This window comes from Thunnus maccoyii, chromosome 15, assembly GCF_910596095.1.
Source record: "Thunnus maccoyii chromosome 15, fThuMac1.1, whole genome shotgun sequence".
Lineage (NCBI taxonomy): Eukaryota > Metazoa > Chordata > Actinopteri > Scombriformes > Scombridae > Thunnus > Thunnus maccoyii.
In genome coordinates, this window is record NC_056547.1 from 8,155,354 (window position 1) to 8,181,011 (window position 25,658).

A 25,658-nucleotide genomic window follows, 5' to 3' on the forward strand; every position below is an offset into this window, starting at 1 on the left:
GTCTCAATACGCTGCCGACCGCACAATAGCACTTCCTTCAATAATAATAGTAACGGTTGAGGGTGTTACATGTGCAGGTCATAAATCCCTTTGAGACATTTTTTTTTATTATTTTGGGCTACAAGAATCTAAAGATGAGTCAATGTTGGACAAAAAAAGATGCAAACCTACTGATCAATGCACGACCTTCAGTTTGTTGACACTTTGGCAAATTCAAGTTGACTTGTTGCTTTAAATGCAACAAGTCTTTATCTTTAATTTGCTGCAGGTTTAGTTCTGAAACAGGAATATCATACAAGATTAGATGCATCAGACAGAATATGAGAGAAAACTTTTGGGGAAAATGTTTGAAAATCTTTGTTGTTGTGCAGCTGACTGGATTTTCAACCCTTTCTCGTAAGTTACATCCCTTTTTTTCCAAACCCAAACAAAGAAGGTAGCTGGAAATGACACATCCATGTGAACCAAAATGAAGGAATTTTACTATCACATATATTTGTCTGTATTGAGGCTTCTGTTATTTTATATTTTCATTAACATTAATGCTTTTCTTGTGTTGTACAACAACAGCAAGAACATATTTTATGTAATTTCTGGCTTCTTGGATCAGGAAATACAGTCTCAATTTGGGGAAACAAGTTAAAAATCAAATATTTTTGCACCCAGATGATTAGAAGTGCTATGATGCTCCGCTCTGTGACTTTAATGTAACTGTGATACATGAGAGGAACAAACTGAGGCTACATTAGGGAAAACCCAATATTATGACTAACACAGCGGGAGAGTGTTGAACAAAACACTGTGAACAAGCGTGTGATGATTGTAGAAAAGGATGAGATTTATTAGAAGGGGAAAACATGAGGAATATGGCAATAAAATGGCTTTGCTCATTCCTGTCATAATCTACTGGAAATACAAACATGCTGCCAACTGGGAGCCCGACAGCACCACATTATTTTATCTATTAGCTTTAACTTATGGAACATAAGGATTCCTCTTATTTTCTGATTCCCTCCCTCCAACCACTGACCCATCCCTCCGTCTGTCCACCCACCCGAGCTCCATTGCCAACTCCAATCCTTCGCCTCGGTGGGAATGGAGCAGCTCACGATTCAACCAGCTGGAAGACAAGGGAGAGAGAGGGGAAGAAGATTCTTTACAGAGTGAATTTACAGAGAAACTGCAACACGACCACGACTAATAATTTTTTTTTTTTTTTTTTTTGGTCATTTAAATGCTGGAACCGTCAAGAGAACTGGACAAAAAAAATGACTCCCGTCCATCTGCGAGTGCAATTAGCGTTCACATTAAAGTGCAAATTCAAAAGTCACATTCGTCTAGGTTGAACAAAACATTCACAGATTACAAAGAGTGATAAATAAAAAAGGAGCCAGATATTAAGGGATATTTAGCATGAAAAGTCTTGCTAAGCTAAATAAAAAGACCTGAAATCTGCCTACTGGGACTGCTGAACATCTGCTACTGTTTTTCATCAAAACAACCCCCGAGAGAAAAGAAACACATCAGTATTCAAGGGAACCTGCAGGTGACAGAGTCTGCATGCTAGATGTTTCCACTGAACACAAACACCAGGTGACTACAGAGCAGAAGCAGGAACAGAGGAGTCAAGGACAAATCCCCCAAGAATGAGGTCATAGGAGTGTTCAGAGGCTGAGCTGTGATTTCCAATACGTCAGTTATTATGGAGGGGAAAATAAAAAAAATCAATTACTTCTCTGTTGGGAATTTAAGATAACTGAAATGTTTTCCCACACCACTCCCCATTGTATGAAACAAGAAATGTCTTTGGAACAAAACATAGTGCGCAAGTACTGAAAGTGCAAGTGGAACAAGAAGTGAAAAGACACCTTTGGGAGCAGCAGAAACAAAAGGTTGAATTCAAAACATTTCCGAGAAGGTATTTTTTATGAAGGTCTAAGCGTCCAACATCCTTCAGAGCTCGCCTCTTTGATCTCGATTCCCTCCACAGAAACTGTGATGTCAGAGACCCGGCGGGTCGAACCTCACCCTTAAAAAGTTAAATTTAGCTCAGTCTTAAAATACTTGTTTTTGTTTTTTTTTTTACAACTGGCCCCTGAACACTCAATGACCAAAAAAATTACATTTCCCAGTTTTAAAACACATTTCACAATAGCTACAACAGACTTAATTTCTTTTAAAGTGCTTATACTTAAAGTGCGTTTTACATTCTAACACAAAAGTCCTGTAACCTTTTTTTTTTTTTACATTTTTTTAAGCAAACTGTTTGACAGATTTGTACATGAAGAGTAAGACACTCTTTGTTAAGCATCTTTGCTCCAGTCTTCTACATGACTTGGTGTTAAATACTAAATTATAGGCAAATAAGCCGCTTTTCAAGAGTTTTTTTTTTTAAGATCATGTCCGTGCATAAAAAAGAAATCTTAAGGTGCCTCCACACTGTGCCGTAACAACAATCTTTTAAAGATCATTTTATGTCACACTGTGCGAGACGCGTCAAATAAAACCTTCTTCAATCTGTGTCAGACTGTAAAATATCAGTTATGAAGCAGGTCAGACTGTGTGTTGAATGTCGTCGTGTTTCAAAGTAAATGGAAAAAGAAAAAATGCAACCAGAAACACGTTATTAACGAGACTTGGCCGTAGTGCTGCCATTTCTATACATTAACAAAAAAAACCTCAAGAGGAGAAAAGTGTGAAGCAGAGAAAAGACGGCAAAATAAAAGTGAGTTTGAGTGAAATATATGTTTTAGCTTTAGCATTAAACCAGCTTGTCAGTGTCTTCCGGGTCATTTCATGTCGTATCCTGATCGGTTGATTTGTAAACATGGGTCGTAGTCACACTGTGGGATTTTGGTTCTAAATTTCTAGAGTTAGACGGATAAATCGACTCGGTTACGCAAAAAAACTGCAGAACAGAAACACCAAACTAGGTTTAAGATTATTTAGAAACTCTCCAGAGAGCACTGACAAGACGTTTCTTTTTACTCAGTTAAATGGTCCACTCACTCTGTATCTTGGTCACATAAATAAATAAATAAATAAATAAATAAATAAATAAATAAATAAGTAAGTAAGTGTAATTGTGCATTTATGTTAAATTTGCCAGAAAAGTTCCTGCACACCATGAGGTTTTTGTGATCGGTGTGTGGGATCAAAAAATCTTGACTTAAATGAAACCAAAGAATCCCACGCACAGACCTTCACCTGAACTCACTTTATTTAATAACACGATGTTTCTGTCGTCAGGTCTTCATGTTACGTCGTGTTATTAAAGTGAGTTCAAGTGATGGACAGAGTGTGTGGGATTCCTTTGTGTTCTTTTCAAGTAATGTGTTTATGTTAAAAAAACAAAAACAATCTGCCATTATGGATTTTTTAAACTACAAATACTGAAATCAATATTGGCCACGACAATCCAGTATCGGTCAGGCTGTGTACACTTCGACACCGTCAGAATCTTAATGTTTGGTTGCTAAAGCTCTGACGTCGGCTGTCGATGGACTCAGTCTGATCTAGGATAACGGTTTTTGACTGAGGACCAAATATTACACCACATTTCTCACCGATCATTAACCTTCATGTAGGAAAACCTAAAACTGCAGATTACGAGGTCCTAAAGGAGTTCAGCATGCATCGCAGCAGACTACATACTGGACTTAGATGACCCTATTAAAGGTCAAGTTGACCAGATTGTTCCAATAAACTTATCAAAAATATTTCTACAAGTATTCTTTTTGTGAAGTCTGGCCTTATTTCAATTCTAGTCTCCATCTATTTCTATTACAGTTCTTACAGTACAGAGAACAAAGTGTCAGTGCTTCTTTAAACATCCAGCATCACCAACATTAACAATTAATAGTTTCGTCCCATTAAATTCCTGATAAGAGCGACAGGAAGTCACATGCTTTGCCATGAGGAAAATGCAATCAAAACTCTATGAACCTTACAAAAACAAGCGCCGGTGTCGCACCAGGCTGAGCCGACGTCACACCGTTTAGGCCTTCAAGTAATGATTCAGCTACTTCAGTGAAAACACAGTACAGTCTGTTTCACTGTGAAGCGCATATTGATTTAGCAATTAGCCCTATCAATCAAACACCGAGTTATTTTTCAACCAGTCTGACGTCTAGAGGGTCGTTCATGGAGTGCCGCAGCGTGAAAGCAGAACGGAGGAGGAGAACAAGGAGGGAAGAGGAGAAAACAGGACAAACAAAGAAAGGAAAGAATAAAAAAAAAAAAAAAAAAAAAGGGGAAGGATGTCCCCAGTGAGAGTTAGAGGAAACAACGAAAGTGTCATTTCATCACTTCTGTTTTGAGTTTCCTTGGCTTAGTTCACATATTTGGTTATTATTTTCACATTTTTTATACTACACAAATTATATTTTGGATTTGGGTTTCATTAACTTGCATTTACTCAGGTTTGTCATGGTTTCTTTGAGCCGACGTTTTAGCAGTAACACCTAAAATAAAAATGTTGCATCATTTTCTTTTTCCTTCCAAACTGTTTAACGGTCATTACGGTGTCACGTCACCTTATGAAAAGCGACGGCTTTGTTTCTCTCTCAATGCTATAAATCAAAAAACAATTTGAGGATGTCAAAGGCCACTGAAAATGACTTGCAAATTGGGACAATCCACATCCAATGCTTCTATTGTGTTTCCACCTGTAGGGAAGTAAAAGAGGAGGAAATATAAGCTAGATTGAACAAACAGCAGTTCTACTGTATGTGCACGAGGAAGAGAAAAGGGCAGAGTCACCGATTAAACAAGAGCAAACCTGTCCGGCGAAGGCAAACAATATGCAACAAACGTCAATATTTTCAAACACATTCTGGTGAAAAAGGAACATGCACGGCGCTCCGCTCTGCTAAAATGTCAAATCCTTAAATCTCATCGTTTCTATATAGGTGAGAAGCAGCAGCAGCAGAGTTTGTTTTGCGATTATTGATCACTTCTACATCGGCTTGTTCTCTTTCAGACTTCATTTTGTGATAACGAGTAACAAAAATAATCCTTTCTGTTTCTACAACAGGGATCACACTGGCGGAACGCTGTGAATTTCTTGAATCATGTCGCCACATTGAGTCTCCGTCTTCCGTCTTTACACCTTCGCGAAGTTACATTTTGTTGCCACCGTGACACTCGATCAACTCTTGTATAATCTCCAACCTTGAGGGGAAACTGGAGGGGATACAGGAACGAAGGAAAAGGTTTTTTTTTTTTTTTTTTTAAATGAAGAACACTTGGTCTTTACAGGCGGTAGCGCGGACCGGGGTTTCCGTGGCAGCTGAGAAGGCCGCTACAATGGAGGCGAAGACGACGTTGGGGTTCTTGGCGGCGTCGATGGCTGTGTGGAGCCCCCTGGCTCTGTAGTAATCCACCAGAGGGACCGTCTGACGGTGGTAGGCGTCCAGACGGGACCGCAGCGTCGTCTCGTTGTCGTCACTGCGGCGGATGAGCGGCTCACCTGTCACCTGGGTGAAGACGAGCAGGGAGGAAACACGTGAGAAGAAGGACAAAAGACAAATAACACGAACAAGGTGACTGAGGTGGTGAAACCTGCACAACGAGTTTCAATTCATGTCTAAAATTAGGTCAGTGCTCTTCAGTTTCTATACTTCGATCTCGTCGTGGTTTATACGGCGAGCTAATCAAGTGTCGCTTTATGCCTCTCGCTTTCTTTTGCTCTCATTCACGTCACATCTGTTGTGCTCTTAGAAACCGCAGCCTTCTTTTCTAAGCTCGGGGATTGTGTGTCGCTGTGAATGTTGCTTTGTTAGCAGACGAGCCGCTTGGCTTCACATGTTACATACGTAAACATCACAAAGAGTAAAAGCACACTAAGTAGGGATGCACCCATCCTGTTTGTCAGATCGGTATCTGCACCAAAACCGACCTCATTAAGCAAATCAGGTATCAGCCAGACATTAAATACAGATTCTTTGTTATGAAATTCAGTGTTTCCACCGTCGGTTACATTCATTCAGTCACAGCGGCACCACAATAATCCCTGGCCTCATGCTACTTTATGTAAAAATGATCCCAGTGGTTTATAGGTTTTAGATTTGAGAAAGACAAGAGCACCTGTATCAGATCTGTAATCAGAATCAGATTAGAAAACAAGAGCGATTAGAGCATTTTTATCATTAAGTCTCTGCTTCACAATCCCTCAGAAACAGTGTTTACGGAAATCTACATTAAGAGCAAAGATTAAAAGTATAAAATGTGGGAAATGTGGAGGAAAGTTCTGCTGAGACCTGAACCCTGTCCTTGTTTGTGTCTTTAAGATCTGACTTTACTAAAACGTTGAGACTATATATTCATATACAGTACAGAGACTATATTTTAGCTTCATTTCATCCATTAGTGATCAACATCTCACCAGGCTCCTGTGACGTACTGGCTACAGCCTCTCCTCTCCTCTCAACCAAACCCAAACTGAACCTGAAGCTTTATTTAACAGTTGGTAGCATTTCTATGGAAGCTGTCAAGATGTCTACACACAAACACTATAAAGACAAATCTTTACTGCAATTCATACACCAGTGGGGAATCGTCAGGGGCCTCACAAGGAGGCCTAAGAAAAATCAAAATCAAATTTTTAACATTTCCCTAAAAATTACAAGTCAAAATTAATCTTCCAAACACCACTACAATTTGTCTTTGGTGGAAAAATCAAGTACAGGCAAGAAATGAATCAGGAACTGACTTTGGCTGGTTTCTGGGTCTAAAACATGTCAGAGATCTCTGAGATAAGTAGTTCCTCTGTTCATTTATAGAAGGCTTTGCCAATACAACTAAACAAAGCTAAAATCTGGCATTAAAACTAAACAATCAAGATTGCACCTCTAACACGGTGACAACTTCTGCCAGCTAAACGGTAACAACTGAGGGAAATGGGAGATATTTATTTATGGCTGCTTATTAAGACAATTTTCACAATTGAACTTACAAATTACAACAAATTACAACTAGTGAAGAGTGGAAGAGATTTGAAGATTTGGAAATTACTGTGTTTAGACGACCAAAAAACACCACTCGGTGTATGTGGCGTTACACAGAGCCTCCTTCAAATCTACCTCTTGGAGGCTAAAATTCCATATTTGAAGAAAAGTTCATCTACAGGGTTTCCTGCAGGACCTTGTCGAGCTGGAACGGCTATTATTTGATTATCAACTTCAGACTTACGTCAACTTCAATTTCCTCACATGTCCTGATTGCTTAATGTGACTGATTGAGTCATTTTCCTCCACTTTTCCCAACCAGAACACTGAGTATGTTTGCTATTTTTCCTGATATTGAGACATGCTGCATTGAATGATTACAGCGAAGGGAAAGAAGTGCAGCGTGCCAACCGATCCGTATGTCAGCCGGTATTGGACACATCTCATTATAAATGTACATGTAGTTGGTAGATAAAGGTCTAATCAATAACCTCGCTCGTTAGATATATATGACCTTTGCTCTGTTTTATTTTAATCCTCCTCCGCTCGAAAAATGTGTTTTGCTTCCTGTCACTTTAGTGTGATGTTTGAGCTTCACTGTGCAGATTTATGTGCAGAGTTTGACACTAGACGGCTGTTTTCACTTTCATCTGCTGAAGGAGGGAAAGTTTCTCTGCACCTCACCTGAAATCTCAGTTTAAAGCGAGCAGGATGTGACATCACAACTCGTTTGGATCCAGTATTTGACTTATACAAGCGTGATGTGGAAACTTTAAACCTCCAGAGCACAAACACTAAGAACGGACTTTACAGCGCAGTAAGAGACATCATGTGTCCAGCAGTTAAACTTTTAAAATTAACAATATTTACATATTCATAGATTCTTGAATTTTTAATGAGGGAGAAGGAGAGAAGACGTACATTTAAGAATTTTAATAAGGTAACTGAACCTTTTTTTGGAAAACCCATATTAGACATAAATTATTATTCTATGTAGAGCATTTTAGATAAATCTTAAAACATGTCTGGAGGGGATCTATAAATATATTCCTCTGGCGTTACATAAAAACACTGCAGGAAACCTTCATCGGTCATCAACCTCTAAACACAATTAACCGAAAGACCTTTTTCACGTCACAGTAGGAAAAGCACACACGTATGTAAATAATAAATTTAATCTTCAGTTTCAGGCTGTTTGTGTTGTGCACGCTGGCTCACAGAGACACTTTACACCTTTCTGTTCTTAGTAACATTTGTGTGCTTTCCTGCTACGACGAGTCAAAATCTCTGCTATGAAAAAGGCCTGTTACTCTCCCACTCAAGGACAAATAGTCGCTTTCTCCAGCAATCTTCACAAATGAAATCCAAGGCTGATGGCTTTTAACCAGACACATCTCAAGTGTTTTTTTAAAAAAAAAAAAAAAAAAACAGAAAGCGAAATGTCCCGAGCGATTTATACAACCGGGATACGTCAAAGCACTTAGTCTGAAGCTGGCTGACTGTCACCAATTCTCAGCCTGGCAGTCACTTTAGGTAGGTGGCAGTTTAGCCAGAAGTGGTTTCTAAGTGGGTTGATAGTGAAACTACTTACGTCATCCTTCATGGGCTCTTTGGGGGGGTTGAACTCCTCGTGGTAGGAGCGGCCACTCGGTTGATGAATTAGTCTGGGGAAAAGGAGGAGAGAGACGGTGAGAGGACAAGACAAGGACGGAAAAGAAATCAAGAGTGAGAGCAGAGGAAGAGGAGAACAGATGAGGGTTAGACGGCTACGGTGACTCACTTAACTACTTAACTGTCCTTTTTCACATCCCACTCCCTGCCCCTGTCCTACTTGGGCTTGAAAAGGCAGCAGCCGGGGGCCCCTTCCACCTCACAAAAGGCGTGCGGATAATGTAGAGCGGTTATCACGAAGAAAGGGGACAAAACACTGCGCTGCATTAACAAACATCAATAAACGATTTCACAACTCCCTTTTTTTTTTTGTAAAGCGGTAACACGTGTACGGATGAAAGTCTGCCTGTTCCATGTGTGGGTCAGCGTGTGATATTAAGCGCTTCTGAAACCATTATGTAAATCATTATTTGTTGCTCAGCGGAGGCAGAGGAGCAGGTGGGATGGAAACCTACCAAGAAATAACAATAACAACACTGCTGCCAATTAAGCTGTTAAAAGAATTACAACTTTCTCTTCAGTTCTTTGGCCTCATCCTGCAGAGCTTACATAAATAAACCGGTGCCAGGTCAGACCAGAAAGTTACACAATAAAAACGGATTTGAGCATCTTGGTGGATGCAGCAAGTTTCCTTTGCAGCAAAATGGATTAAAGGAGGAAAGCTCTATTGGTGTTATTATTTCAATGTAGCAAAAAATAAATTACTCATGACAGCAAACAGTCTGAAAGCTGTTGTGTAGAAGCGTTTGGTTTGTCACCATGGATGGAAAAATCACAGACTAATTTGAGGTTAACCGACTTAACAGAAACATCACCATGACTACAAATCCCATGTTAGCACTCGTGTAGCTCCGCAAATGCACAGAACAATGTCACTTCTACAACATGTTTTATTCCCTCTTATCCATTTTATTTATCATTGTTCTATCTAGTTGTTATTTTATCTTAATCTGTTTATTGCTTTTATTGTGTTTTCATCTTTGTTGCATGAATTGGTCTCAAATTGTTCTCACTGTTTACATTTGTTCTGTCTTATTATCAACTTGTCAGTGATCTGTAAAGCGCTTTCAATGCACTAACCTGTACAAAAGGGTGATTGACGGGTTAGGAACAGGCTGCGTGTGGCTTCCAAATTAATTAGAGTGATTCATGTGTTTGTTCATACTTGTTCAAACTAAATTCTTTTGAAGAAGTGACAACCCTAACTGGCGTTGCTTTCGGCAAAGTAGAGTTCTATAAAATTGGGTGGTGCGATACTGTTTGTTTCTGTCAAAAGGTCAGAAAGTTCACAACAGGTGAAATCTGTCCCGAGGCGATGTGTGAGTTTACTTTGCCTATGCGAGCGAATCCGCAGCGATTCCAGTGAAAAAAGAAACAGGTTTGAGTCATAATTACAAAAACTGGTGTGACTTGTTTTCAGACTATTAAACATTAATCATCAGTATTTTAACTTTATTGTTTTAACTGTGTATTCACCTTAGTGTCTGGCTTCTGAGAGTGAGGAGTTCAATTTTCTTACAGGGGACGTATAACGCACATTTACTCGTTCTTTACTCAAAACATAAACTTTTCAAATACATCTGTACACGTTCGAGCCCGAATTCGATCCAAAATATGCGGAGCGGACGACGTGAACAGCCCGTGGAACAACCTTAGCAACCGTGGCTAAAAATACGGACGCCATTTGTGGGCATGCGCAAACAATCTGACATCATCACGAGGAGAAAGTAGAAGTGACTTTGCAAACGGAGCATTCAGAGCAGGATGAAGCCCTGACTTTTGACTTGCAGGGAGCATTTTACATATGTTCACCTCAAGTTTTGGAGCTTTGACCATGTTTAACAGACATCTGACATACTAATAGTATTTAAAAAAATGACAAAAAGCATGAAATATCCACTTTTAAGCACCCGTACCTATACTGACTTTTGGTTTCCTTGTTGACTCTTTAACTTTAGAAGTTTCTTCTAATAGTATAACCATCAAACTAATGAATTGCTATAAAGTTCTGTGTTTTTCGCTGTAAATTTGAGTCTTTCCTGAGCTGTAGCTTGGTTCTAATAATCACACTGAGGTTTTTTTTTTTCTATGCACATTTCCCAGTAGACATTCATGAAAAGTAGCGTTTCACCACACAGTTTAAAAGCTCGATTGGACATTAAGCAGCACATTTCATCGGGGACGGACAAGGATTCAACCTGCGACCTTCCAGCTGCGAGACTGCTCTCAAACCCCTTCAGGCCACCTTCTCTGTTAATCGCACTCATTCACGCTCCACTTCCCTCCAACATTATCTCACTGTCCCAGACTCCTCTGTTCACGTGAATCAATCTACCTGCCCGGGTGGATTTAAGCACGCGGACAGAACGAGGAGTTTCTCAGACAAAGAAAAAAAAAAAAAAAAAAAGCAGGAAAATCATAAACCAGTGTTGTGTACTGGGCACGTGCTTGGGGGAAATAAAACAGATTGAATGTCTCTGGTGTTGAATAATTAATCGTCTGTCACGCCGGCTCCTACCTGCCACAGATCCTGCGGACTAACAGAGAGTCATCGACAGCAAACTCGATCACGGAGTCCAGATTCTCGTGTCTCTTGTCCAACAGGTTATCCAGCTGGAAGAGACGAATACACACAGGAAGTCACATATGGTTGACTGATGGTTATTTTTCCCAGCTCTTTTTTTCCCCAATATGATGACTCATATTGTACAAAAACATCAGCCGAATGCCTAACATGGTGAAAATGTTGCCATAATAATGTATTCCTGTTGTTGAGGTAAAAATGTGAATTCTCAGACGGTGAGTGGTGGCGTCGCTTGAGACACGTTATTACAAACAGACCTTAATCCCTAAATTCCCCTCTATTATCAATTTATCTAGTTAAAGCTTTAGATATGTATTTTTCTTCTTGTCGACGTACATCCTGGACCATTCAGTGTTTAGGCATTTTATCTCGGGGTGATGGTGAGGCGTTAACAAACACCATCTGGATCTGTTATTTAGGACCCGGTCTTTACTGAGTGTGGACTTCGATTTGCAAATTTACACTAGTTTTAAGTTAGACCACCATGCAGGTTTTTATTGAGTTTATTCTTCTATTTCGAGAAGGTTTCATAAGACTTAAGGTTATAGGATTTTCTGCTCATGTGCAGAACTTTGAAAACTTTCCATTTAAATAAAAAACTTTGAGATGATAGTTAACTCTGACAGTTAGGTATTGATTATTGTACTTGATTTAAATGAACCTACCATATTTTTAATGATTTCTTTGGCATTTTTGCTTTTGGAATTGGGATTGTATTCAGTATGAGCTGACAGGAAATGAGGAGAGGGATAAAGGGGGTCAGGGTTTATAGTACATGGTCTTAAAACCTCAGTCCACCAGGGCGCCCCCTTTGCTGCGCTCTTAAACTCTCTACATAAATAAACTCTACTAAAGATAGTTTACATGACAGCAGCGAGGAACAACTGTAGAAACACCAAACAAATCTAAATCCTAACCATCTCTGCTTGTTTGACTGTGCGAGGGAATCCATCCAACAGGAAGCCTTTCCTGCAGGCCGGCGTGTCCAGGTTCTTCTCTATAAGCTCCACGACCATCTCATCGCTGACCTGCAAGACGACAAAAGACAATTTTCTCAGCTTCAGTTTGATCACCGTCTATGTTGGCTCGAATCTCACTGCCAACAAACATCAGCATGCTCATTTATTTCACCTCTACGTATAAAGGATAGGTTTAATAAAACAGAATAACAAACAATACACAAGGTGCAGGCTCAATTAATTCATTTTATATATAATTTTACCTCCATTAGCAGATATCGTTTTATATAGTTAACAAAAATACTTATAATACCACTAATTTCCTTCATATATGGCTGACTTCTAACTTGGAGGAAGGGAAATTTAGAAGGAAAAACCCAGTTTGCCGTCTTATAGCGTCACACACTGCATGCTAGTGTGTTCAACATCGGCGTCAGTTAATTAAGGCAAATGTAAACAGTAACAGGAAACAAATCAAAAGATCAGAAATGTGAAGCGATGTGGGACTGAGCATGAGGGGCTGTAATGTCAACAGCTCCACCAAGAGGGCAAAGAGTAAAAGAAAAACAACACACACACACAGACACAGACACACTCAGGTCATGAGAAGAAGACATGCAGAAATGTTACCAGTTTGCCAGCATCCATGGTCTCCTTGAGCCTTTTGCCCAGCTCGGAGCCTGAAGCCACCATGGCCCTCAGCATGTCTCCAGTGGCCAGGTGGCAAACGCAGTACTGCTCTGCTAGTCGAGGAGCCTGCAGGGAGGGAGAGATCATTCACGTTAGAGCTCTTTATAAATAATCAAGCTTAGAAATTATCATTACAAACCAGTCAAAATTCAGAACATTGTGGCTGTGGATTTGAACTTTTATTCTACTGCTATACAGAGACAGACATCTGTATTTATGGCTGGTTAAAGCATGAAAGCAGCTTTAGTATTTTTCTAGTAGTTCATGTAACCCAGTTGATGACAACTACATTTTAGAACATGTTCTCTGTATACTGATCAGGTGAAATTATGGATCCTTAAGAGATTAAGCTGGATGTGATGCAACAACACAGCATTAAAAAGCAGCTCTTCAAAAAGGGATAGTTTGCATTTTTTTAAATGGGGTTTTATGACGTAGTTATCCACAGTCAGTGTATTACCTGCACTAGATTTGGGTCACCAACCCTCCAGCTCGGAGAAGCAGGCAGGAGTACTTCTGTAGAACTTATTCCTACACGTGCCGCGCACTGTATTAAGCCTCAGATGAGCTGGTCAGAAAGTGCTGCTGCGGCGTAATACAGAGCGCAGCGTGTGTAGGAATACGGAAGTTCTATGGTTAAGAAAGTGTGGTGCTAAAGGAAAGGGTTGTCTTTCGGCAAGGTAAAGCTGTGAAAATATTCTAAATGTAGCGTAAACTTAAACTGATAGTGGGTTTTTTTTAGGTGGCTAGAATACATTTTGCTGCTGGCCCCGTCCACAGCAGTACATCACTTAACTTCCGTGCCAGGACTCCTGTATGCTTCTGCAAACTAGGAGCGTGCAGACCCAAATCTACTGCAGGCAATATACTGACTATAGAGAACAACCTCATACAACCCCACTTCAAAAAATACAAACTATCCCATCCATATGAAACAGTTTTTTAATGTTGTGTTAACCTTTAGACTACAGTCAAGAATATCCATCTATCCAAGACAAATTAATTTACAGAACACTTAAAACATATAACAGGAATTCCACAGAGCAACGTACTGAGTACAGAGCATTCAAACCAGATTACAACACAGGTTAAAGAAACAAGAGACTGAACACACGGGAGTAAATGCAGAACACGTGTCTGTGCTCTTCAACACACACATGTGACTGATCTGAGAGCACTACACGCAGCAGAGAGGACAGACAAGGTCATTTTGACATTTTTAGTGACAACACTTCACTGACTTCTGGGTTTCTGTGGCCTACAAAGTTGCAACACAGATTAATCTGAATTATGTAATTATGGAAAAGGGTTCTTACAGGCAAAAGACCAGCATGTTCTACTGGGAACGAGTCACTGCCCTCTACACTAACTGGCACTCTCACTGTCTTTAGTAGATCTCTGGTGGATTTTTCATATTAGTCAAAGTCAGACCTGCATATCAGTATTAGTTAATATACTGCAGAAATTACATGATATTTTCCACCAGCTTTAAAACACTTAATGGTTCATCCCCACTGTTCATTACTACATTATTAGAGGCCCAGCTGATCTACCTGAGGCACTGGTTTGACAAGAATAGACGCTGCTGAACTTCCACCAGGACGTTCTCTACAACAAGATCTCTCTTGTGTTTGTGTTCTGTCACATACATGATGCTGGAAAACTGCAGGCTAAGCCGTCATGCTTAATGATGCAGCTTTGGTCACAGGTACCTTCTCTGTCCTGGCACTGTGTTATGTGGCATCAACAGTCAGCAGAACGATTTCATTAAGATAAATAGTTAGAGGTTTCCTGCTCTGATGCTCTCAGCTCCAGTGTTAAGTTGGTTAAAATCCTGTCTTGTACCAGCATCTCTACCGTCTCCTCCTCTACCGTCCAATGTGATCGACTCTCCGGCTGACAGCGCCGTCAGCAGCCGGCAGGAGAGATGCTCCGCAATGCGTTTGGATTTTATAACTGAACTAATACCAGGACACAAGCTTTTTATTTGAAAGACAGCATTAAACACGAGTCTTGCAGGTAAAACATGCAAACTCATGTAGTGGTTATATCAGTTTAGTGTGGGGCGGCTGCTCTGTAGGTGCGCTTGATTTGACTGTAACTGCAGTAACCAGGCAGACATAAGCCTCCAGAATTTGCAAACAAAATGCTGTCAAAACTTTCATTTACAATTTCCACCACAGCCTCCTTAACCATGAAGGAGGCAGAAAAAAGGTACACAGAGGCATGAGGGAGAGCGCACAGTTAAAGCCCCCAAAATAACCATCATTCTGACAAAACACTCAATACAGAGTGAAAAACAAGAAACATCCTTAAGAGTGAAACAGATGAAAGAACAGGCAGAAGTTAACAAATAATCAGAATCGTTATAATTAGAATTAAAAGAAGTTCTCTTTCAAATCAAACATCCCAACATATGAATGGAAAGTATTGTTCTTGCAGCTGCATTTATTTTTGTTTTACTCAAACGGTGCTTAACCATGCCATGTGATGCTACTTCAGTACACTTTAACAACAAATGTTACTGAGACCATGACAGAAAATTGCAGATGAACATTTAATATCTAGGAGTTCACATTATAGACACAACCACTGACTATCCCTGTAACAAACTGGCCACAATTTCACACACTGACCACACGCTGTCCAGCTATACACTAGGTTTTGACCTAGTCTTGTTTTTACTATCAATTATCTTTTATTGTCTTAGTGAAAATTCTTGTTTTGTGTGACCACCACTCACTGTAAATCCAAAAGATATTTAATTTACAATGATATAACAAAGAGTAAAGCAGCGTCTGGAGCCAGAGAGTGTTTGTCATTTTCTAATTTATCTAATTAATTGCAACTTTAACAGTTAAGTGATCATCAAATCTGTTGCAGATTAATTTTCTGTTGATCAACTACTTGATTCAACTGATCATTTCAGCTCTAATACAAAACAAAGACAGTAAATCCTCATATTTGAGAACCAACACTCAGCAAATATTTATAATTTCTGTTTGATAAATTAAGTTGTTATCAAGTTTGATTTCAGCCGACTAGCGAAGAGGCTTCAGTGTGAAAACCACATCAGACACAAGCAGCAAATAGACCCACAGTAACACTTTGTTACTGAGAGTGAACAGTTAATACTGCAGAAATGATAAATCGACCTATTTATAGGTTGACTGTCTGATAACCAATCTATGCCAGTTTTAATAATGTATCAATGCAATCTCTGCATTATATTACTCTGAACTAAATGGCCTTGTAATTTTTGCTCATTTGGCTTTGATAAACTGAGATAAGCATCACAAACGTTTTTATAGTCTGATTAAACCAACTTATCAAGCAATAGCTGACCAATAACGAAACTAACCTTTAAACCAGTTCTGCAATTAAAGGTTCACAGTTTTTCAAGTCTGCTTTAAAACAACAGTCACGTGCCTAAATGAACATTGAAATAGTTTCAATGTTCATTTGAAACTACTTTAAACTGTCTTGACAGTTTAAAGTAGTAACTTTATAATGGAACTAAAAACATATGGTGTACACATATTGTTTTGAGTGCCTGATATAAATTAGGTTACTATTAGTGGTGGAAGAAGTACTCAGTTTAGTCCAGTGGTTCGCAACCTAAGGGTCATAGACATCTGAAATGTGACCCTGACTACACAATGCTTTTTGTAAGACGTCAAAAAAGTTGGAAACCACTGGTTTCATCTTTAACAATGTGATGTATTTTAAAAGCTTGTTATATTATCCATTGTGTCAAATCTTCATCTGAAAGTAACTAAATAAATGTAGTGGAGTAGAAAGTACAAGATTTCCCTCTGAAATGTAGTGGAGTGGAAGCATAAAGTAGCATCAAATGGAAATACTCAAGTAAAGTGCAAGTACCTCAAACTTGTACTTAACTACAATACTTGAGAAGAGGTGTTTCATTACTTTCCACCACTGGTTACTATGATATTTAATTAAATTAATCATAAACCTGAAGAACATATTGAGAAATAATGCAACCATAGTGAGTAGTAATAACTATATCGACTGTAGTTAGCAGATATATGAGTCCAGCTGCTAACTGCTGCTGTGATATCTCATAGAAACAAGTAGATTAGCATTAGCTTGTATTAGCGACCATGCGCTAACGGCTAACAGCTAATGCTAGCTCCGTTAGCTCACCTGAGTTCCCTTCCCGGCTCCGGGAGGTCCGAGCAGAATGGCACGGATCCCCTCCTGCATATCGGCTACTGCCTCTTTCAGCTGCGTACTGGGGGCCATGTCTTCACCGGGAGACCACCGGGGCAGAAACTTTACCAAACTCTGTCCTCGGTGTCCTGCTGACAGTTCAGCAAGTTGGCCAGGAGAGGAAGCGCCTCCGCCTCTTTTTTCACTACAACGCTGAAACCCCGCCCCTCCTAGGAAAGCGTGCGTCTGATTGGCCGTCAGACTGTTCAGTTAATTGTTTTGTGCGCCGATTGGCTAAAATTCTTGCAACGCCTACCTTCGTAACATCCGATAAAGGTTTCAGTCCGGAATGTTAAATATTTAAAACAAAAACCAGAAAGTTCAACGGACTGCCAATTTATTAATTTTACTGGGAACATAATCAATAAATCCAAGTTTATCGTTTGCACTTTTCTTGATTGAATTTATAAAGTATTTTGAGTATACTGCTTGGAACAATAATGTGTGTCTCATATGCTTTTTCCACAATAATCACCACTTTAAAATCATTAAAATTATATCTCCTCCTTCTCCCTCATTAAAAATTCCTGAACCTATAAATATGCAAATATATTTCATTTAAGAAGTTTAACTGCTGGACACAAGAAGTCTCTTTGTTCACTGTAAAGTTCACTATCAGTGTATGTGCACTAGGATTGGCTTGCAAACTAGTTGTGATGTCACAACACATGCTTGTAGATTGGCCCCTTAAACTTAGATTTCACGTGACCTTGTGAGAAACTTTCCATTTTCAGCAGATGAATGTGAGAACAACCTTCTAGTGTCAAACTCTGCACATACATCATTCTGCACAGTGAAGCTCAGATATCCAACTGAAGGAACAAGAAGAAAAACATATTTCTGAGTGGAGGGGGACTTTAACTCATGTTCCACTCAAGCAAACCTTCATTTATTGATTAAGACTGTGGGGTACAGCTGAAAGCTCCAGAAAAATCTCTCTACATTGAGTGTTAAAGATCATTTGTGATGTTGGAAATTGTACAAAATAAATACAAAAATAAATAAAGGTCTGTCTGTCTGTCAGTTTACTGTAAAATGCTGTGAAGAGAAGAAGTTCAGGCAGAGCAAAAATGAGGAACTGCCAACAAATAAGGGTAATAAAAGGGTATAAATATTTCGTCATCCGTTTGTCAAAGTGTGAAAGCTTTGTGTTTCCTGTTCATCTTTTTCTTTTTTCTTTTTATATTATATTATATTATTGTTGTTTTATTGACATCCAACTTTAAGATTCTGTGTGTGGGTGTGTTCATGCATAAGTACACGTGAGTACTCACAGTTGTGTGTCTGATGTTTAGATCTTAAACTGTAATGTGTGCAGAGACACCTTGAGTGATGTGTACTATAAAAAGAATTAAGTTGAAGTAGAATAAACAGCTCAGAGCTCTGGGTAAGGGAAGTTAGAGCCTGCTCAAGATGTGTGAGTGTGTGAAAATGCACCAGATGTACCTGGGCGTCCACTAACATTTCACTGTGTGAGTGTCTTTAACCTGCAGAAGTACTTTGTTAATTTGCCATTATTTTGCATGAAATTGAACTTTTCCTAATCCTGTACATACATCCTGTTTTTCTGATTTGCCAAAGAATCTGACTCCTTGAAAAAATGTAAGGATATTTAAAAGTTGTTTTTTTTTATTGACACATTAACGTTCCTACAGGCAAAAATTGTTTTATTATGTGCAGAGAGAAGGTGTGATCGCAGTAATACTAACATCTGTGTAAACTAATGCAACAAATGCCATTCTTATGACATTTATAATCTTTCATTTCTGTCATAATGATATCAGAGAGCTGTTGGTTCAACTGGTAATTTCTGCATTTAACAGAATGTTCAACAGCTTCCCAACAAGCGGTGTCAAATGGAGGGTCAATGGTCAAATCACAGAAAGTTGCCCTGGTCATTCTCGGTGTTCTCTTGGCAGTTGTGGTCATCGCTCTTTCTTATGTCTGTAAGTTTGAACAGTTTTATTAAAGTGGTTTGATGTAGATTAACCTTCAAAATTCATAAGATATCTGCAGTAGTTATTATTCATAGTTACATTATCAGATAAACATCATCAGTCTAATCTTGGAAAGAAGTTAAGTTTCCTCTGATAAACAGACTCCTGCTCATTATCGAGCACTAACTGAGTTACTAAAGGAGTGTTTAAAGCTTTACTGAGTACTTTGGTTTTAAAAACAGATTATGATCACATGCAAACCAAGAAAAAGTACCAAACACTGACAACCAAGTATGAAGCTCTGAAGAAAAATTTCACAGGTAAGAGTTTGAGTTTGACTCTTTCTACAAGGTTCTGTCCACATTTTCATGCAAACCTGTTAACTCCATCTGCTGTTGGCTTTGAAATAAAATCCCTCAAAGTTTAAATACATTTGTTTGTTTATTGAGCGAGAAAGTTAATTAAAAACAAAACTCCACTGATGAAGACTCTGAAATGCGGTTGAAAGCTCTGGAAAAGTAATCTTTATTGAGCGTGAAAGTTCATTCTAGATGTTGGAAATAATATACTGATCTGAGATGTACTTGAAAGCTCCTAAGTGCCTTTTAGGCTCCGTCTATTTTTTGCAGGAGGAGTAAAAAAACTGATTATGTTTCAGGAGAGTTTCAGAAGGTTTCTGATTGGTTGTGATGAAATAATAATGTACAATACCATAGCAGATAATCTTAAAATAAATGATAACTTTAATTCAAATTTTGATACTCTACACTTACACAGCATGGTTAGTTTACTTTTTTTTTTTTTTGGCATCATCCTTTTACACAAAGACAAACCTTTCACCTCTTAAGAGTAACTAATGTTAGCGTTAGTCAGAGTTCAGATTCCTGACTATCTCACTGTTTCCATGAAATCCTCAAACTTAACCAAAAAAAAACAGACTACATAATAGAACACATCATCCATCTCTGACTTCATTGATAAAAAAAAATATTTTAGTCCGAACAAAAGGGAAGTGACACAAATTTCGAGGAGCAACAATCTTGATAAAGCACTTCCTCGGACTTGAGTTAGACAGGAAGATTTTTTTGTGAAACTTAAATATAGTTCTCTCTCCTTCGTCTCTCTCAGAGTCACAGATGGTCACACAGCGGTAAAATGCCTGAAACTGAAGTACTCTACTCTGATGTTAAATTCACAAAAAAGAAAGGAGACACCACTGGTAAGTCTTAAATACTATTAATGATGAATGATTGATTTCTCCTCACTCTTACATTTCCAAGACTGCTATGAAAGCTGTCAAAGCAATGCTTCCAAGAGGTGTTTCTTTTGTTTATCAGAGCTCGAGTTAAACGTGAATATTTATAGAATAAATGGAACTCACAGCTTCCACACTCACACGGACGATTTTATGAGTTATTACATGTTTGTGGCGCATTTAGCAGCAGTTTGAGGTTGTGTTTTTGTGTTGCAGAAACCGCTTCCTCATCGATTGAAGCCACTTACTCTGAAGTCAAGATCTCGAAAACTCAGCCATCCACCGAGCTGCCTGGTAGGTAATAAACAGAGATAACTAAACTAGAGGGTGAACTGTCACCTCCAGTCAGTTACCATAATGCCTTTTTGATTTTGGGTGCTTTAAACGAATGCTGCTGTTCAATCGTACAGAGCTTTCTTCATTAGATCATTAAAGATGAGCTCAGTCCCTCGAAACAAAAAACATAAGATTATATTAAAAATACAAAAAGTTCAAGGCAGTAGATTTGATTCCTTTGATAAATTGTATTACGTAAAAATAAAATGTATGTGTTGTGTACAGCAAAATGTATCAAAGAAATCAAATTGCCAACCTGAGTTTTTTTGATATTTAAAAATACTGTATCCTCATGTAACTTTAATGAACTTGAAACCACCTTCAGCAATGTATAATAATGTTTAGTTCAGCTAAAAGGAGGATGAACTATATTCTGAAGTTCATTAACGGTTCAAGAAAGATAGATTTGATATATTCACAGTTGTAAATGAATAATTTTAGGTAAATTAGGAAAATTGCCATTTTGTGTGTTTTTCACTACTGATTATAGTATATATTTATAGTTCTGTGCAAAGGTTTTAGGCACTACAAGTAAAGTTAGGGTGCTTTAAGAAACACTGCCATGAATAGTTTTTATTTATTAATCTCCCTCTTTCAGTTTGTCTTTTACTGCCTCTCTGCTAACTGTTAACTGACAGACTGTCAATCAGGAAACAATGAAAGAAACTGCTGAGTGAAGAGAAAGTCTGTCTGTCAGTTTACTGTAAAATGCTGTGAAGAGAAGAAGTTGAGGCAGAGCAAAAATGAGGAACTGCCAACAAATAAGGGTCGTAAAAAAGGTTATAGATATGTGCATAAATATTTAGTCATCCGTTACTCAAAGTGTGGAAGCTTTGTGTTTCCTGTTCGTCTTTTTCTTTTTCTTTTTTCTTTTTATGGTCCCTAATAATTTTACTGGGTTGGTAAACAACGTGAGATTTTACCATAATATTATATTATATTATATTACATTGTTGTTGTTTTATTAACATCCAACTTTAAGATTCTGTGTGTGGGTGTGTTCATGTATAAGTACATGCGAGTACTCACAGTTGTGTGTCTGATGTTTAGATCTTAAACTGTAATGTGTGCAGAGACACCTTGAGTGATGTGTACTATAAAAAGAATTAAGTTGAAGTAGAATAAACAGCTCAGAGCTCTGGGTAAGGGAAGTTAGAGCCTGCTCAAGATGTGTGAGTGTGTGAATATGCACCAGATGTACCTGGGCCTCCACTAACATTTCACTGTGTGAGTGTCTTTAACCTGCAGAAGTACTTTGTTAATTTGCCATTATTTTGCATGAAATTGAACTATCCTGTACATACAACCTGTTTTTCTGATTTGCCAAAGAATCTGACTCCTTGAAAAAATGTAAGGATATTTGAAAGTTGTTTTATTTATTGACACATTAACGTTCCTACAGGCAAAAATTGTTTTATTATGTGCAGACAGAAGGTGTGAACGCAGTAATACTAACATCTGTGTAAACTAATGCAACAAATACCATTTTTATGACATTTATAATCTTTCATTTCTGTCAAAATGATATCAGAGAGCTGTTGGTTCAACTGGTAATTTCTGCATTTAACAGAATGTTCAACAGCTTCCCAACAAGCGGTGTCAAATGGAGGGTCAAAGGTCAAATCACTGAAAGTTGCCCTGGTGATTCTCTGTGTTCTCTTGGCAGTTGTGGTCATCGCTCTTTGTTATGTCTGTAAGTTTGAACAGTTTTATTAAAGTGGGTTGATGTAGATTAACCTTCAAAATTCATAAGATATCTGCAGTAGTTATTATTCATAGTTACATTATCAGATAAACATCATCAGTCTAATCTTGGAAAGGAGTTAAGTTTCCTCTGATAAACCGACTCCTGCTCATTATCAAGCACTAACTGAGTTACTAAAGAAGTGTTTAAAGCTTTACTGACTACTTTTGTTTTAAAAACAGATTATCATCACATGCAAACCAAGAAAAACTACCAAACACTGACAGCCAAGTATAAAGATCTGGAGAAAAATTTCACAGGTAAGAGTTTGAGTTTGACTCTTTCTACAAGGTTCTGTCCACATTTTTCATGCAACACTGCAATGTAACTTTAATGTTACTTTACACATTTTAGATTATAGTATATTTTCATTTCAGCTGAACAGTTAGATGATATAAATTTATTTTCAAGTTGTTGTCAATTATTATTCTCAACTTTTTTGACTAGTGTGAAAGATTTCTAAATAAGATTGATGAAAATGACTTTTTTTTATCCTTTCTTTTTCAACAGAGACACTCAATCTCACTCAAAACATGGTGCCACCTTCCTGCCCAAAACCTCCTGAAATAAAACTAAGTAAGTGATGGATTCTTCCTTCACACTTTTGTAACCTCTGATGATGACTATAGAGGCTATAATAGATTGACAGGTAACAGAAGTTAGATAGTAAACAGTGATTTGTTCCACCTGACTCAATTCCTTGCTGTAATCTCTTCAAAGATGATTCATGCCCAAAATGTGACAAAGGCTGGGAGCAACATGGAGGGAAGTGCTATTATTTCTCCATCACAAATTCATCCTGGGAAGAGAGCAGACGTTACTGCCGAAGTCAAGGAGGAGACCTGGTGAAGATAGACAGCAGGGAAGAGCAGGTATAAAACACTGCAGCAGGTTCATGTAGCACACTGACTGTGTTCTTGTGCATTTTATCACATCCTTATGTTTCTGAATCAGTTAACATGGTGTCTCAGCACAGAAAAGTCATGTTACATATCATCATTTCATCAACTTTTCCTCTTCAGACATTCTTGTCAAAGAAACTGAGTGACAAAATGAACTATCATGAGGACAAGTTCTGGATCGGACTGACAGACTCAAAGAAAGAGGGCGAATGGTTTTGGGTGGACGACTCACCACTGAACACAAGGTTTGATTGTTGTGAAAACATTTCTAAAGATCAAAAAATCTAATCAACTCATTTTTATTTAACCAAGTCTTTCTGTTCTCCATCCTTTAGTTTGTCTTTCTGGCGAAAAGGTGAGCAGGACAATTGGACAAAGGAAAATCCTGAAGGAGAGGACTGTGTGAGGATGGGAGAGAAAGGAGAAACTGAAGATCTGAACTGTTGGTTTGATAAATCCTGCGACGTGCCTCACAAAAGTATTTGTGAGAAACAAACATTAAATTGGACTTAGAAGGGTTATGTGTTTCTGAAATCCAGTTGAGCTCAGACTTCTCAGTCTATTTACAGTTTTCATCAGTTGCTTTGGCACAATTATCAATTAAAAATCATGATTCTTACAACACAGTGTGCTATTCTAAAACCTGCAGTTCATTTTCTCACAAGTGTATTCACATTTCTTGTTTGTCGTTTCAAATATATGAGTCCAAATATGTTCAGATGATCCAGTGATGCATTGAGTTAGTCTCTCTACTCTAGACGTGTATATCAAAATGTTCATTGTATGCAGAAAACTGTCCAAACTTTTCAAATATACATGTGACATATATTTCAAGAATATAAAAACAAATGAACATTGCCGTTTTAGTGCAGCTTATCACATGTTAAATGTAGTTTACAGAGTATCTCAGGGATTCCCATGTGATATGGAGGGGAGGGTTACACCATGACAAAAATATTTTGCTGGACGACATTTACAATGTTTCTTTTTAAATAAATATTTACTTATGCACATGCATTTCTGTACTGAGGCCTTTATTTTTACTGTACTTTCATTTATGTATTGTCTTTTTTTACATCACTGTTACATATATACTTACTGTCATTAGGGGACATGACAGAAAGGTGAACCGTGACAGTAAATACACAGTTGAAAACGGTGTTTGTATGACATGAGTTTATTCAGTTGGCTGTAGAGGCTATTTGACCAAACCAACAATGAATTGATCTGCTTACAAGTATTGTGTGTGTATCTAAAGCCTAATTTATCTTATTCCTCTGTGCTGTAGACCTTCATTGTTGCCCAAAAACTATTAAAAAACACGTAAATTAGGCAAACTGTTGCACTGGGTCACATGTTCCTTCATTACAAGGGTTTGGTCACGTTAGTTTGTCTAGAGACGGCTCCAAAGACTAATAATAGCGATCATGTTTTTAGCCAGAAGTTAAACGCAAGTTACGAAACACCAAAGTAACAATTAACAAGCTGGAGGCAGATCTAGGAACCAAAGAGGAACTCAAAAGAGGAACATGAAAAGAGAAACTATACATCATCTTAAAGAGATACGCCTCCAAAAGAATGCCCTGGAGACCCCACAAATGAAGCGCTTCTGGAAGGAGGAGTACACCTCCATGACAGCAGGATGGGAAGCAGGCAAAGTAGCGGCCTCAGAGCTGAGAGATGAAACGCTCCAGGTGAAGCTGCAGATTCAGGATGAGTGGCAGAAAAAGGTGAAGTAGCTGGAAGAGCCGCTCAACCAGAGAGACACTGAAATCCTGACGCTCAGGAAAGAGAAGAAGAATCTGTCCGAGAGGCCGACGGAGATCTCCATCCAGCTGAGCAGCAAAGAGACTGAACTCCTCCAGAGCCAGAAAACTTGGCAGAACAAGTGTGACGCTCTGGAGGAGAAACTCACAAAGGATCTGGCTGAGAAAGAAGAGACCTGGGAGGCCAGAGTTAAACAGATGGAGGAGGAGAAGAAACTGGAGGAACTCTGTTTGAAAAAGAAGAAGATGTTCAGACGTTCCTGGTCTCACAAGAAGAAGGCGAAGACAGACAGACAGAGGAGGAAAAAACAAAGAAGGAAAAGAAAGAAAAGAAACAGACAGAAAAAGAGGAGAAGACTGAGAAGAAAAAGCTTTTTGGAGCTGGATGTAGAAGAAGAAGAAGTGTGACAGTGACAGTAACGTGGAGGAAGCTGCTGGTTGTTCAGCACAGGCCGGACAGCAGTAGCTCCCTCTTCCTCCCCCCTTCACCTCTCCACCCTCCCTCCATCTCCCTCTCTCTATCCTCCCTCCTTTCCTCCCTCACCCCCACCCTCTCTCCAGTCCTCCCTCTATCTTTCCTAACCTCCTTCCCTCTTCAGGGCGGCACATTGGCTCAGTTATCAGCACTGCAGCC

At 38.7% G+C, this 25,658-nt stretch overlaps 2 protein-coding genes across 4 annotated transcripts; one reads left to right on the forward strand and one right to left on the reverse strand.

The window, feature by feature from the left end:
* Window positions 1-814: 814 nt before the first annotated feature.
* ak2 (adenylate kinase 2) lies at window positions 815-17,215 on the reverse strand. 3 transcript variants are annotated; one of them, XM_042435040.1, is made up of 7 exons: window positions 17,019-17,215; window positions 12,792-12,917; window positions 12,120-12,230; window positions 11,137-11,231; window positions 8,539-8,611; window positions 5,274-5,477; window positions 815-1,120 (listed from the first exon to the last, which is right to left on the reverse strand). In XM_042435040.1, exons 1-7 carry the CDS (start codon window positions 17,115-17,117, stop codon window positions 1,106-1,108), a joined length of 723 nt encoding a protein of 240 aa, XP_042290974.1. In that variant the 5' UTR covers window positions 17,118-17,215; the 3' UTR covers window positions 815-1,105. The 3 variants fall into 3 exon arrangements, with proteins under 3 accessions (XP_042290974.1, XP_042290973.1, XP_042290972.1); XM_042435039.1 differs by having other exon boundaries at window positions 5,258-5,477; XM_042435038.1 differs by lacking the exon at window positions 815-1,120 and having other exon boundaries at window positions 2,803-5,477.
* A 2,649-nt stretch (window positions 17,216-19,864) lies between these two features.
* Window positions 19,865-24,505, forward strand: LOC121912696 (C-type lectin domain family 4 member E-like). The gene is made up of 8 exons (XM_042435028.1): window positions 19,865-20,240; window positions 20,493-20,570; window positions 22,183-22,305; window positions 22,539-22,616; window positions 22,867-22,932; window positions 23,077-23,228; window positions 23,379-23,503; window positions 23,594-24,505. Exons 1-8 carry the CDS (start codon window positions 20,177-20,179, stop codon window positions 23,769-23,771), a joined length of 864 nt encoding a protein of 287 aa, XP_042290962.1. The 5' UTR covers window positions 19,865-20,176; the 3' UTR covers window positions 23,772-24,505.
* Window positions 24,506-25,658: the final 1,153 nt, after the last annotated feature.